Source organism: Ovis canadensis, chromosome 12 (genome assembly GCF_042477335.2).
Source record: "Ovis canadensis isolate MfBH-ARS-UI-01 breed Bighorn chromosome 12, ARS-UI_OviCan_v2, whole genome shotgun sequence".
NCBI lineage: Eukaryota > Metazoa > Chordata > Mammalia > Artiodactyla > Bovidae > Ovis > Ovis canadensis.
In genome coordinates, this window is record NC_091256.1 from 17,427,068 (window position 1) to 17,443,584 (window position 16,517).

Sequence of the window (16,517 nt, forward strand, 5' to 3'; positions counted from 1 at the left end):
GAGACTGAGCATGTAGAAACTTTGATAGCAATCTGACATCATGACATCCTAATGCATTGCAGTGTGTTGCTCTTTGGAAAGCAAGTAGACTGGTTTGGATCATATCGAGTTTATAGGTGAGTCATATATGGCATGAGTTCTTTGTGTGTGTGTGTGTGTGTGTTAGTTGCTTAGTTGTCTCCAACTCTTTGCAATCACATAGACTGTAGCCCACTAGGCACCTCATCCATGGGATTCTCCAGGCAAGAACATACATGCAAAATAGAACCATATATGTGTCCGCAATAAGTTGGAAATTTAAAAAAAAGAGACATCTGTCTTTCATCACAATTAGCTGAGAAGCCTAGCTCCAGTGCCCTATCAGTGTAGAGTCTTTTGTGCCTCACCTTCCTTGTTTGTCCTGCCCTCTTTAAACTACCTGGACTTTGTGGTCTGTGATAACTGCATATCAATATACTGTTTCCCTTTGTTGTGATTTTTGATGGCTCCTGATTGACAATAGCAAACATACACACAAACAAACAAAATCCTACACGGATGGATCCTTTTCTCCTGCTCCTTGGCTGAGTAAGCGCTGCTAGAAACAAAATTCACACAGTGAGTCAGACTCATATTGCTGAATTCATGGTCCTGCAGCTCACAGGCCCTTCACAGTGTGCACTTTTTTTTTTCTTATTAAAACATGCTCTTACTCTTTTTTTCTTTTTAGTTTTTTATTTTTTTAATTTTAAAATCTTTAATTCTTACATGCGTTCCCAAACATGAACCCCCCTCCCACCTCCCTCCTGCTCTTACTCTTGCAATTACAGTTTCAAACTTTAGCTCATCGCTTAATTCCTAGATGGGGGGAAACAATGCATGAAAGATTTCCTCAGATTTTTGCTACCATATTTCCCCAATGTCACTTCCTTTTCACCCACTCTTTCCTGCCTTTCTCCTGTTGCAATAGTATTTCCTTATTTCCATGCTGGTTTCCCTGGTGGCTTAGATGGTAAAGAATCTGCCTGCAACTTGGGAGACCCAGGATTGATCCCTGGGTTGGGAAGATGCCCTGGAGGAGGGCATAGCAACCCACTCCAGTATTCTTGCCTAGAGAATCCCATGGACAGAGGAACCTGGTGGTATACAGTCCAGGGGGTTGCACAGAATCACACACGACTGAGCGACTAACACACACAGACATCTTGCTGGATCCCACTGCCTGGTACCCTGTCTGCAACTTTGTGATATTTTTCTCTCCTTCATTTTAAAATCTTTATTTGTTCATTTATCTCCATGGAAATTTAAATATCCTCCTACCTCTCTGATTTACTTTTAAGAAAATTGAAAGAAGTTTTAAGAGAACTTTTAAGAAACTCTACATGCTTTCCTCACCTTTCAACTAATGACTCTTAATTATCCTTAAAATCTTAGTTTACACATCACTTTTTGGGGGATTTTTTTCTGATTCTTTGAGGAAAAGAAAGGTATCTTTTTAAATTCTTAGAGCGCTTGCTTTCTTGTCCTTTATAAAATTTATCATTGTATATTTGCTACTAATAAGTCTTCTAGAGATGTTTCAAAAGCTCTTTGAATCAGTGACTCAAATCATTTTAGTCCAGCTATAATTTTGGCCACATTCTTTCCAAACTCTGTCATTAAATGATTGGAGTTTGAGGAACATGGTGTTTGCATTTTTTCAATCATCAGTTCAACTTAGTGGTGATTTGAGCCACTTATCCATCTGGTACCAAGTAGTAAGCTTTAAAGAATGTTCAGGAGAGAGGAAAACCACTAGAAGATTCACGTATTGTAATGCATTTGGTTAATCAATTTTAGACTTGTATAGTTTTTATAGAGTTCTTTATAGGCAGTTTGAATTTAATATGGATTTAAGCAAGTTACATTACCTCTTTGAACATCTAATTCCTTATCTGAAAACTGTTTAACACAATATATATTATAGAGATTTTGTGAGCTTTAATAACACACACACATACGTACATGTATATGAATCATTTAGCATAAAAGGTGAAATATTATTTGGGATTATTATTATTATAATATCATTAAGATAATTCAATAAATATATCATTCACTCTCAATTTTCGTGACATCACTTACTGTCACAAACTAGTGAGAAATGCTTTCCATTAGTATCTAAATAAATTGAGTTCTGAAGTCAGCAATTTTTCAAAAAAAATATTAATACTGCTGTTTTTGTGACATGGTTTAGAGAAAAAGGTTAATAAAATTAAAACTGTTTTGCTCTAGGATATAGGAAACTTGGTTCCTCTTTTGAGCTTTTAATTAGTGTGATACATTAAAAAAGTTACAGCATTAACATAGCATAAGGATTCAAGCAATTAGAAAAACACAAAAATGTGTTTTATACTCAGTATTACTGAAGTGAAATAAATCTGTTTTTTTAATGTTGCCAACGTCAAGCTGAGTTGAATTCTGTATATTTAATAAGAATCTTATATTTAAATCTTGTGAAAGTAAATGACTTTTAAAGCTTTACTTAAATCTATTCTTAGTCATTTAGTGGTTGAATGGTTCACAGTCTTAGAATTGGAAGAAGTGTGATGTCTGCTCATACACACACACACACACAAACCCCAACTGGTAATTTATTGATTTAAGCAACAATATCAAAATAAAACTCAATTGTTAGAGGCTGTCTATTCTCCTTGAAGAAGAAGCAATTTTCATGGCAATCAACCCACTCATGCTTATAAACAGAGCCTAATAAGCAAAGGTTATGTGAGAGATTTATAACACAATTTGTTCAGTTGGTCTATGTAATAAACTCTTTTCCCGTAAAATAAAAACAAATAACATTCAATTTTTTAAATTTACTCCGTTTCATGTTTCTCTTTGAAAGCTCTTTTCCAAAGGATATTTGATTTCTGTAAATCAAAACCCAGGGCTAGAGTGGTTTCCTGCACTGGCCGCTTGCTGTTTACAGCTTTCCAAAGACCCGTTACCTAGCAACTGCATAGAAGAAGCTTCCAGTAGTTTAAATCATAGACAAGCTCAGAAAATACTGTGAAGCAGACCTTAAAAATATTCTGACTTGTTAAAATGTAATTAACAAATCGACTTTCTGTCGAAATAGAGCACAATAGATTTGATCATATCTATTGATGACTTTATAACTAATTATAGTTGCTTATCTGAAAAGCTTTTAAATCAAAAATGATAAATGTAGCAATAAAATAGAAGCCACGGATCTCACATAATCCTGCTGTTTTAAAAGTCACAGTCCTTGAAAACTGTTTCCCATTCCTTAAGATGGCTACTATTAACAGTTTGAGTCGTGTTGTTACACTTTTTTTGTGCATGTCTGTAGTCTGCTTTTGTATCAGTGGAGTTATATCCTGTTACTCCTTAAGATTTTAAACTGTATTATTTTTTTTTTAGTTTTTTATTTTTTTAATTTTAAAATCTTTAATTCTTACATGTGTTCCCAAACATGCGCCCCCCTCCCACCTCCCTCCCCATAACATCTCTCTGGGTCATCCCCATGCACCAGCCCCAAGCATGCTGTATCCTGCGTCAGACATAGACTGGCGATTCAATTCTTACATGATAGTATACATGTTAGAATGCCATTCTCCCAAATCATCCCACCCTCTCCCTCTCCCTCTGAGTCCAAAAGTCCGTTATACACAGCTGTGTCTTTTTTCCTGTCTTGCATACAGGGTCGTCATTGCCATCTTTCTAAATTCCATATATATGTGTTAGTATACTGTATTGGTGTTTTTCTTTCTGGCTTACTTCACTCTGTATAATCGGCTCCAGTTTCATCCATCTCATCAGAATTGATTCAAATGAATTCTTTTTAACGGCTGAGTAATACTCCATTGTGTATATGTACCACAGCTTTCTTATCCATTCATCTGCTGATGGACATCTAGGTTGTTTCCATGTCCTGGCTATTATAAACAGTGCTGCGATGAACATTGGGGTACATGGGTCTCTTTCAGTTCTGGTTTCCTCGGTGTGTATGCCCAGCAGTGGGATTGCTGGGTCATAAGGGAGTTCTATTTGCAATTTTTTAAGGAGTCTCCACACTGTTCTCCATAGTGGCTGTACTAGTTTGCATTCCCACCAACAGTGTAGGAGGGTTCCCTTTTCTCCACACCCTCTCCAGCATTTATTGCTTGCAGATTTTTGGATCGCAGCCATTCTGACTGGTGTGAAGTGGTACCTCATTGTGGTTTTGATTTGCATTTCTCTGATAATGAGTGATGTTGAGCATCTTTTCATGTGTTTGTTAGCCATCCATGTGTCTTCTTTGGAGAAATGTCTATTTAGTTCTTTGGCCCATTTTTTGATTGGGTTGTTTATTTTTCTGGAATTGAGCTACATAAGTTGCTTGTATATTTTTGAGATGAGTTGTTTGTCAGTTGCTTCATTTGCTATTATTTTCTCCCATTCAGAAGGCTGTCTTTTCACCTTGCTTATATTTTCCTTTGTTGTGCAGAAGCTTTTAATTTTCATTAGATCCCATTTGTTTATTTTTGCTTTTATTTCCAGAATTCTGGGAGGTGGATCATAGAGGATCCTGCTGTGATTTATGTCGGAGAGTGTTTTGCCTATGTTCTCCTCTAGGAGTTTTATAGTTTCTGGTCTTACATTTAGATCTTTAATCCATTTTGAGTTTATTTTTGTGTGTGGTGTTAGAAAGTGATCTAGTTTCATTCTTTTACAAGTAGTTGACCAGTGTTTGACATTATTTCAAGATGGCTTATGGAAATTTCATTTTTAGTAATGCCGAATTGTGATGATAAACATTTAGCATCATCTGAGTGATCCCTGGGTCAGGAAGATCCCCTGGAGAAGGAAATGGCAACCCACTCCAGTACTCTTGCTTGGAAAATTCCGTGGATGGAGGAGCCTGGTGGGCTACAGTCCATGGTGCCACAGAGTGAGACATGACTGAGCGACTTCATTTTCACTTTTCACTTTTTCCAGTGATCTAAATGAGGATGATCACCATCATCTGTGTAGCATTCTGATCAGCATTTTGTTCTCATTATCTACTCTTTCCCTCAGAAAATCCCATGAGGTAAATACTATTACTGTTTACATTGTCAAAGATGAGGCAAGAGAGGCTCTGAGGGAACAGGGCCTTGTTCAGGGCCTGACACACTCGGTGGTGACCCCACTGGATCCCAAGCACTTATGCTCGAAGAACAAGCAACAAGAGAGAAAGCTGAGTCAGAACAAACAGAAACTTTACAAGGACAAGAAGGAAACACAAGACAGAATATATGTAATTTCAAATGAGGAAATGTTTTCTTCAACAAGGGAAGAGAATTAGAAAACATGGACAGATTTGATCTCTGCTAAGGAGTGAATGTTGTCTGCATAATCAAAACTGGCCACATACGTGGCCTCACCAGTGAGAGGGAAAGAATTTAGACAAAACTGGATTTGTCTGCCAAATAATAACCCAGAAGTTTGCAAAACTTGGTCTAGTAACCGTGTTTAACTGAGGAGCCGATACATGCCGTTGCCCCCTGGGGAGCCACCCACCCAGCTAAAACTTGGAGATATGTGCAGGAAAAGGAGGGCCTCTTACTAAGGAACAAGGAGAGAATGAGTATAGATGATAGTAGTTTCAGCCACAGTTCAAATCTTTCTGTCCACCCGCGTATCCAGGCACAGTATTTTTTCTATACAATAAGATAAATGTGTTCGGTATTAGTTGCTCAGACATGTCCGACTCTTTTGTGACCCCATGGACTCTAGCCCACCAGGCTCCTCTACCACTGGGATTCTCCAGCCAAGAATACTAGAGAGGGTGGCCATTCCCTTCTCTAAGGGATCTTCCCAACCCAGGGATCAAACCTGGGTCTGCTGCATTGCAAGAGGAGTGTTATTTCCCATCTGAGCCACGAGGAAAGATACTCATCCATTATTATGAAAAACACACCAAAGTTGCTTCAGTTGTTGAATCTAGCTCCAAGTCCGGGATATCTCGATAATGCAAAGTCATTTCTAGCTGTGGACCCTAATAGCCTGGCAACAACAAACCAATAAATGAGTTAGGTACCTTCACTGCCACCCTATTTGCATATATAATAGTGGGGCAAGATAAGTATAATAATATATTAGCTTTTAGAAAATGAAAGGGAGACACATGGCAGACATTGATCCATGGCAATGGTGATTATCCTGTGGGACATGAATTGCAAAGACCTTGCAGGAAATTTTTTGACTAGAGACCATCCTGCTGCACAGAATAACTTGTCTGTTCCTAAGCATAGATTCTTGTTCACTGTTTTCAGTGATTACAGAGAATGTTGAAATTGGAACAGATTTCCTCTAGTCCTTTGCATGTGTCAGTGATTGTGCTTAAAGTTCTTTTCTAAGAACTTTCGTACACTTGCCTTATTTTGCTTTTATTGCCCCATCCCTGTCTCTGGCTTGGTGGCATGGCAGCTACCTTGGCATTTCAGTTTGTTGACTCTCTGTTAGTTTGCTCGTTAGTCAAAAATCAACTCGTAGTGTCAACTGTCTTCTAGGATTTTATTTCCGTGCATTTAAGTGGCCAGAGGAATCGAAACAAAAGACAGCCCATAGGCTAGTCCCACTTTAAATTCATGATCACTAATTTTTAGGGGTCTAGCAGGTGCCAAACAGTCATTCTGTTTCCTAAATCTGTTTCTTTTTACCCTCTCTTAAATAGCTTTGCCATGTTTCTCTTCTTACCTCCAACCTCTTGCCTATCAACACTCCAACCTACTTCACTAAGAAAGTAGGACCATAGGAAGAAAAACAAAGTTTTCATGAACTTCTGCCTACGCACATACTCATCAGTCTGAAGGTAGAACTCCCATATGTTCTACCTTCTCTCCTGTTATTATATATGAACAATTTTAGCAGCAATGTGACTGAGCAGGGTCATGGAAAGAATAACGTATTATGTTAATAAGATTACCCAAATTCTGACAGTCTAGGAATGACATTTTAAGGAATTGGAAATATATCCTATAAAGCTTTCAGATTTATGAAAGGTCATTAATCCATTTGGCAGATTAAAGAGCACTCTCTAGCTATTGATAATAATGTATATTTGCCTTGTAACTCCAGTATTTTTGCCACCTGATGCGAGGAGCTGATTCATTTGAAAAGACCCTGATGTTGGGAAAAATTGAAGGCAGGTGGAGAAGGGGACGACAGAGGATGAGATGGTTAGATGGCATCACCGACTCAATGGACATGAATTTGGGTAAACTCCGAGAGCTGGTGATGGACAGGGAGGCCTGGCATGCTGCGGTTCATGGGGTTGCAAAGAGTCGCACACGACTGAGCGACTGAAATGAACTGAACTGAACTGAATACCTAGCCAGTAGTCAAGTGTTACTGAGAACTTTATTGTTTTCGAACTTTCATTTGTGTTTAGTTTTAGGTTATTTAAACTTAAATAGCCACATGTGGCCAAGGCAACTGTATTGGCCAGCACAGTTTCATTTTTAATTTACCTAATTATTTAATAATTTTATTGAAGTATAGTTGATACACAGTGTTGTATTACTTTCAGGTGTACAGCCATGTAAATCAGTGCTGTGTGCTTAGTCACTCAGTCGTATCCAGCTCTTTGTGACCCTGTGGACTGTATAGCCCACCAGGCTCCTCTGCCCAGGAAGATTCTTCAGTCAAGAATACTGGAGTGGGTTGCCATGACCTCCTCTAGGGGATCTTCCGGATGCAGGGACCTTCCGAACCCAGGTCTCCTGCACTGCAGGCAGATTCTTTACCAGCTGAGCCACCAGGGAAGCCCAAGAATACCAGAGTGGGTAGCCTATCCCTTCTCCAGGGGGTCTTTCCAAACCAGGAATTGAACCAGGGCCTCCTGTTTGCAGGCAGATTCTTTGCCAGCTGAGCTGCTAAGGAAGCCTGAGTCAGTTGCACATACTGATAGTTATGGTGGACAGTGTTGGAGTCGTGATCACGAAGAGAATTTAGCTTCAGGACCAGGGGGGAGGCTTCAGACGCTCAGAACTTCATGTGACAGAAGTTTCATTAGACTGGAAAAGGGACAGAGAAAGCTTCTGACGTAGACATCAGAAGGGGGGTGGAGAGTGCCCTGTCACTCGTCTTGGCAAGGGAGCTGTATACTTTCTCAGCTGGTTATTAACAATAAATCAAAAGAACATCTCAAGAATGTAAAGATCTTACCAGATACTCCCACAGTATACGTTTTAAGATAACAGGATTAGTCAGACTTTTTAAGGAGAAACATGTCTTTGAGCAGGATACATTGTTGTTGTATAATCATCCATTAAGGAGTTTAAGGTAAAACATACCTTTGAGGAAGATGAGTTCTTTTGTTGTATATCATTAGCTCTGGGCTTAAAGAAAAAAAAGAAAGTTTTATGTGACTATGACAAAGGAATGTAGAAAAAAACGTTTGTCCTTTTCTCCTCCTCGAGGGCCCCAGACTCCTTATCAACCTACCCAAGAATTAACTCTCTCCATACATATATATATTTTTTCATACATATATATTTTATTTTTCCTTATAGGTTATTACAAAATATTGAGTATAGTTCCCTATGCTATACAGTAGGTCATTGTTGGTTATCTATTGTGTATATAGTAATGTGCAGATTAATCCCAGACTCCTAATTTATCTCTCTGCTTTCCCCATTGATAATCATACATTTGTTATTTTTATGTTTGTGGATCTATTTCATATATAAGTTCTTTTGTGTGTTTTTTCTTTAGATTCTGTACATTAGCAATATCATATGATATGTGTGTTTCTCTGTCTGGCTTACTTCACTTAATACAGTTATCTCTAAATCCATCCATATTGCTGTAAATATCATTTATTCATTCATGACTGAGGCAGTTATATTTGCCCACACAGTCTTAGAAGGGTGATAAGTGGGACGCTAAAAAGTTGCAAAACAGGACCAGCATTTAGGAAGCTGTTTTATTAGCCCAAGTGAGAGATTATTAGTGTTTAAATAAAGGTCCATGATCCCTTTAGCTGATTTGGGATCCCTCATCCAGAAAACTCTGAGAAAAGAAAATATTTTAATATTTCTGTTAGTGGTAAAATCTGACCTGAAGTTATTTGCTAGTAAACCCTGTACTGAACTTCATTTTTTTTCAAATTCGTAAAAGTATTCACACATTTAACTGCAAAAACAATAGTGTTTTTTGCATAGGTTGCTCCCTACATCTAGTGCACAGGGTTTGCAAGATGAAGCATATTGTTTCTAAAATTTGAAAAAATAAATTTTAATTCTAGAAGCTGATATCTGGCCCTTAAGAGAATGGATAAGGATCAGTTCAGTTCAGTTCAGTTCAGTCTCTCAGTCGTGTCTGACTGTTTGCGACCCCATGAATCGCAGCACGCCAGGCCTCCCTGTCCATCACCAACTCCCAGAGTTCACTCAGACTCGCATTCATCGAGTCAGTGATGCCATCCAGCCATCTCATCCTCTGTCGTCCCCTTCTTCTCCTGCCCCCAATCCTTCCCAGCATCAAAGTCCTTTCCAAAGAGTCAACTCTTCCCATGAGGTGGCCAAAGTACTGGAGTTTCAGCTTTAGCATCATTCCTTCCAAAGAAATCCCAGGGCTGATCTCCTTCAGAATGGACTGGTTGGATTTCCTTGCAGCCCAAGGAACTCTCAAGAGTCTTCTCCAACACCAACCTGCAATAAGCAGTTAAGAGTGGGAATGGAGGGAGGCGAGTGAGAAAGAGACAGAGGACTGGAATGGTACCATCCATAAACCTTTGCAGTCATATGACATTGGGAAATGAGGGGCAAAATAAGATGAAAGAATATTCTGCTTTTGTATTCAAGTTAGGAAATAAAAGTGAGTATAAATGTTTGAGGAAGAGGGATGGATTTGGGCCTGAGAGGAGACATCTAGAGAGAAATTCAATTTTGATTTGCAGACTGAGTTTCACCTTTCTTAATTTGTGTAAATGAAGACTATTGTGCCATAGTATTCCTTTTCATGTGTCAGTCATCCTTATTGGTGAAATATATGTTTTCTTTATAAAAAAATACTGATTTTTCATTTTATCTAACAAGGAATCCCAAGATTATATATTAACTCATTAATCTAAGATGATTGCTTTCAAACTAATCCAATACCTCCTTTGTATGATAAATATTTTGTCACACTTTCTTTACTAGCCTGAAACAAAATTCTGAGTAAATGTAAATATCTATATGAATACACTTTAAATAATTAATAGAATATGCAATTTATAATATGAAGGAGAAACAGAAGAGAAGTAATTAATAGTAACTAAACATATATCTCAACATTGTAAATGCCAAGATATGAATAACCAAAAACAGACAACACAAAACAGATGCTTGCACCAATAAATATATGCCTGCTACAACATTAATAAGATCTTAAATTTCTATTAATGACTCACATATAGTATTAACAAAATAAACTTTCTCTTAGTTTATACAGTAAATGTCTTCCTAAATAATTCAGTATGTACTAAAATTTTTCAAAACTTTGTATCTATGTGGAAAATTGCCTCCAGAAATGTGTAAATTCTTGATGGGTTAATAGACACTGTAAAAACTTTACTACCTGTAGAAAAAAAGCATATACAAATATAAAAATGATGCCTAAAGCTACTTTTTTTCTTCTATTTCCCACTGATTGTTATAGTTTTTATGCAGGTCAGGAAGCAACAGTTAGAACTGAACATGGACCAACAGACTGGTTCCAAATAGAAAAAGGAGTACGTCAAGGCTGTATATTGTCACCCTGCTTATTTAACTTCTACGCAGAGTACATTATGTGAAACGCTGGGCTAGAAGAAACACAAGCTGGAATCAAGATTGCCAGGAGAAATATCAATAACATCAGATATGCAGGTGACACCACCCTTCTGCCAGAAAGTGAAGAGGAACTAAAAAGCCTCTTGATGAAAGTGAAAGTGGAGAGTGAAAAAGTTGGCTTAAAGCTCAACATTCAGAAAATGAAGATCATGGCATCTGGTCTCATCACTCCATGGGAAATAGATGGGGAAACAGTGGAAACAGTGTCAGACTTTATTTTTGGGGCTCTAAAATCACTGCAGATGGTGACTGCAGCCATGAAATTAAAAGATGCTTACTCCTTGGAAGAAAAGTTATGTCCAACCTAGATAGCATGTTGAAAACCAGAGACATTACTTTGCCAACAAAGGTCTGCCTAGTCAAGGCTATGGTTTTTCCAGTGGTCATGTGTGGATGAGAGAGTTGGACTGTGAAGAAAGCTGAGCACCGAAGAATTGATGCTTTTGAACTGTGGTGTTGGAGAAGACTCTTGAGAGTCCCTTGGACTGCAAGGAGATCCAACCAGTCCATTCTGAATGAGATCAGCCCTGGGATTTCTTTGGAGGGAATGATGCTAAAGCTGAAACTCCAGTACTTTGGCCACCTCATGCGAAGAGTTGACTCATTGGAAAAGACTGTGATGCTGGGAAGGATTGGGGGCAGGAGGAGAAGGGGACGACAGAGGATGAGATGGCTGGATGGCATCACTGACTCAATGGACATGAGTCTGAGTGAACTCTGGGAGTTGGTAATGGACAGGGAGGCCTGGCATGCTGCGTTCATGGGGTTGCAAAGAGTCGGACATGACTGAGTGACTGAACTGATCTGAACTGATTATAGTTTTTGAAACATTAGCCAGTGCAACATGATTGTACTTCAGCCATTTCCAACCAATCAGAGAGACACACATTAATTGAGGCAAATGGAAGGAAGGGGACCCAATTTTTATTTTTTAGCACTGAAGGAAAATAAGATGGAATATTTTCAAACTATCATATAACTACCACATTTTCTCATGGTCCCCTGCTAGAAGAAATATAGTTTGTACATTAAGCCAAGGGAAAGTTAATATTTGCATATGGTATTCAGTTCAGCTCAGTTCAGTCGCTCAGTCATGTCCGACTCTTTGTGATCCCATGCACCGCAGCAAACCAGGCCTCCCTGTCCATCACCAACTGCCAGAATCTACCCAAACCCATTGAGTCAGTGATGTCATCCAACTGTCTCATCCTCTGTCATCCCCTTCTCCTCCTGCACTCAATCTTTCCCAGCATCAGTGTTTTTTCAAATGAGTCAGCTCTTCTTATCAGGTGGCTGAAGTATTGGAGTTTCAGCTTCAACATCAGTCTTTCCAATGAATACCCAGGACTGATCTCCTTTAAGATGGGCTGATTGGATCTCCTTGCAGTCCAAAGGACTCTCAAGAGTCTTCTCCAACACCACAGTTCAAAAGCATCAATTCTTTGGCGCTCAGCTTTCTTTAGAGTCCAACTCTCACATCCATACATGACTACTGGAAAAACCATAGTCTTGACTAGACGGACATTTGTTGGCAAAGTCTGTCTAGGTTGGTCATAACTTTCCTTCCAAAGAGTAAGCATCTTTTAATTTCATGGCTGCAATCACCATCTGCAGTGATTTTGCAGCCCAGAAAAATATAGTCAGCCACTGTTTCCCCATCTATTTGCGATGAAGTAATGATACCGTATGCCAAGATCTGTTTTCTGAATGTTGAGCCAAATCTCTCACTCTCCTCTTTCACTTTCATCAAGGAGCTCTTTAGTTCTTCTTCACTTTCTGCCATAAGGGTGATGTCATCTGCATATCTGAGGTTACTGATATTTCTCCCAGCAATCTTGATTCCAGCTTGTGCTTCCTCCAGCCCAGCATTTCTCATGATGTACTCTGCATAGAAGTTAAATAAGCAGGGTGACAATATACAGCCTTGAAGTACTCCTTTTCCTATTTGGAACCAGTCTGTTGTTCCATGTTCAGTTCTAACTGTTGCTTCCTGACCTGCATACAGGTTTCTCAAAAGGCAAGTCAGGTGGTCTGGTATTCTTATCTCTTTTAGAATTTTCCACAGTTTATTGTGATCTACATAGTCAAAGTCTTTGGCATAGTCAATAAAGCAGAGATAGACGTTTTTTAGGAACTCTCTTGCTTTTTTGATAATGCATCAGATGTTGGCAATTTGATCTCTGGTTCCTCTGCCTTTTCTAAAACCAGCTGAACATCTGGAAGTTCACAGTTCACATATTGCTGAAGCCTGGCTTGGAAAATTTTGAGCGTTACTATACTAGCATGTGAGATGAGTTTAATTGTGTGGTTGTTTGAGCATTCTTTGGTATTGCATATGTGGTAATCATACCTTCCAAATTTTCTGGTAGTGGATTTTTAAATATTCTTATCTCATGTCATAATAGATATACATACTTTTCTTCAATCATGCATTCAATTTTTGGTTTAAAATTTATAGACCCCATGTGTTTGGCGATCATATGATTCTAAAGTAAAATTATTCTTCATTTAGCATTTTTGTAACTTTATTTTCCTAGGTTGGGCATTATATACTTAAAAATTATTTGAGAAATATTAAAATAGCAGTTTAAGTCACTGTTCCTTTGCAGATATTTTGAATACTTTTCTAAATTCAAAATAGGACTTAGAACCTACTGTCCTCTTATAAACTATTAAGTCATGGTTATATATTTTGGAGATTTTTCTTACAGGTTATTATTATAATACTTATCAGTATTAAGCAGAAAAAAAAAGAAGCATTGTTAGATTCTTGAGTTTTTTAAAGAGTAAATCCTGATGTGTAACCATAGCTTATAATTTTTTCCATAAAATATAAAAGAAAATGAATTTAAAAAATGAAGGAAAAAGAAAAATAATGGGCTCTTTCATATGCTCACTGATGTTATGCAAACAAGAGTAAGGTTACTATATATCTGTCTGGAACATTTGATGAATCACTTCCCAAGTAATCTTGTTTCGTCATAAATTGTATAGTGTATGTTTTCATTTCATAGATCAGACTCACAAATTCAACCCATTTCTTCATTAGCTAAAACTGCTATTTACTGCCTAAGAATATTTATTTTCTTAGAACTTTAAGCAGTCTTTATTTCCAATATCAGCTACAGCAGTTCGCTTGGAAGGGAAGGTTTTTTTCCCCCCAAACAAACAGCTTTTTTTCCCCCCAAACGTTAATTGCTTCTCTAAAATGTTATTTCTGTGGAAAATTGAGCATATGGCATCTGGGCCCTCATTCCTGCATGAAAACAATTTACTTGGGCTGAATGGCATTATCCCTTTTAACATGACCTTCACTCCCCCCCACCATGAGTCATCATTTCTAGCACTCTACTGTTTTTATGTCATTGAATTTCTTTTTATGCCATTTATTATCATTTCTAACTGGACTCTATCATCTTCTGCATTTATGACCTTAGATCCTAAGGCTAATGTATAATTTAAATTTATATTTATATCAGGATTAATTTTTATTGATAATTGTAATTGTTTTGATTGTACAAATTATTACTTATATGTTGTGCAAATATTATCTACCACATTTTTTAATAAGTAATTCTAAGTTTTTATGTTATGTGACTATGGATTTGATAAATAAACCATGTTATAAATCAGAACTATTATATTTCATACCATAGAATTATCAGAAGTAAAGGAGACTGTGTATAGTCTTCAATTTACTATACAGGCTGTACGTCACACCTACCAACTTCTTACCTTTTTGTACAGATAAGGCACAGGAAAAAAACTTCTTGCCAAAGGCTGTCAGTTTTATTAAAGACATATCTGGGGTTAGAACCCCGCTGTACCTCAGTAACTTACCTCACAGTCTAGTACTCTCTCTTATGAAACATTTTTCCTGGAGATAAATTTGCACATGTAAAAACATCTCTGAAGCAAGTGTATTTATATGGAAGCTTTTGTAATTTTATTCTCTGTTTTACGTATTATTTTAAAATACTACTATCCCAAGGTAAATTATTCTTATTTACCTATTTTATTTCAAACAGATCATGTTGTTTGTGAAGAAGAGTTTAAATACGCCATGTTAGCTTTAAACTGTATATGCCCAGCAACATCTACACTTATTACACTACTGGTTCATACCTCTAGAGGGCAGTAAGTATATTTTTTCTTTAAGATAATGCATTTTAAAGTATAAAAAAGAATTATATACGTGTAGTTATGTGATTTAGAAATACAGTAAGCCTAAGTATACAGCTAGATATGTACCTTTACTTGCATTTGTGTGAGTTATCATCATTTGGTAGACAGAGGGTAGACAGACAAATACAGACCTACTACAGGGTCCAAGACAAAGAGGGTATTGACAGTGATTTGCTGTCTTTTTCTAACTAATCGAGAGATGATTTGTTTTATCCTAAATTATATGCCTGAATCATTAGTTAGGCCTGGAATTAGGGTATTGTTTCTACTTTCAAAATTAATGCTTAGCAAATAAAATCTTGAAAAACAGGATGACAGCAGTCACTATTGAAAGGTCTTAAAGTCATTCTTTTTCTGTTTCTGAGGTAAGTTTTTATCTGAAAGCTGTCTGTACCCAAATGAGCTCAAAATTAAAATTTTATAATTATGATAGAATGATAACAAAGTAGTTGATCAAATTAGCTAATGTAGTATAAAAGAAATTATTTAATGAATTCCAGGGTATTGAGGAAATTATATCCTCAGAACATTTTTTCCTACTTGTTTATTTTAATAGAGTTTCCTAAACCATAGACGTTGTTTTTGACTTGCATTATCAAGTTAAATACAATCAGCGAATATAGTCACTGCTCTTATTTAAAGAGAGAAATGTTGCACCACATTTCATACTTTTCATATTCCTTACTTGATATTGTAGACAAAATATTTGATTTTCTAAGTAAATTCCACAGTGGTGCTTGTAGTTATAATCATTTAAATTTAGTGAGTTAATTGATAGTTGTTTAAGTGAAATGCCAAATCAAATAAATCAAGGAAAAGGAAATTCTTTCCTGGGATTTAGTACTGCTTGGAGGAAATTTATAATTGAAAAATAGTATATTCCCTCTGGTGTTTTTAAGTAAATTTACCTCTTTTCTCTCTAATTATGTCTCTGCTCTATAGAGACAGAAAGAGCTTCCCAGAAGCAATTTTCTCAAAGTTCTGAATATAACTATTTCTATTCTATACATTGATAAGCCTTTAATATGTGCAACAGAGAAAATGTGACAGGACCACAAATGAAATTGTTTTTCTTGGATGGACTTACTCAACATTTTGATGGAATTAAATAAAATACTGTAAACTTTGTCACCAACTGGTTGAATATTCATAGAACTTACCACATGGCTTCATTATTTTGTCATCCATCTTTGTCACAGATTCGTACAGCTGTAGAGCTGAGAATTTAGTCAGCTTCATTCTTGCACAAATGATCAAATGAAGCCCTTCAACACTAACACACATTAGTATGTATAGAATGGTTAAATAACATTTTCCAACTCCTAGTAAATATTATTTATTGGCACACAGTAGTGCCTGGTGAACATTGCACTTCATATAAATTTAAAAAGAATTTCAGCATCACCTCAAATAGGACTTTTCCTAATATACTCTAATGAATTTTGTCATATTAAAAAAGAAAGTGGTGATCTTGAAAACATTACTACATAAGTAAGGATTTCCTAT

The 16,517-nt window shown here is 37.0% G+C and overlaps 1 protein-coding gene across 5 annotated transcripts in view; it reads left to right on the plus strand.

The window, feature by feature from the left end:
- Positions 1-16,517, plus strand: part of KCNT2 (potassium sodium-activated channel subfamily T member 2) — a 445,066-nt gene that overhangs the window by 284,208 nt on the left and 144,341 nt on the right. For all 5 annotated transcript variants that reach the window (XR_011247634.1, XM_069545283.1, XM_069545284.1 and 2 more), the window contains exon 14: positions 14,855-14,963. Coding sequence is in view for 4 of the 5 variants with exons in the window: in XM_069545283.1 (XP_069401384.1) it covers positions 14,855-14,963 (109 nt within the window). In the remaining variant the exon portion in view is untranslated. The remainder of the gene's footprint in view (positions 1-14,854; positions 14,964-16,517) is intronic.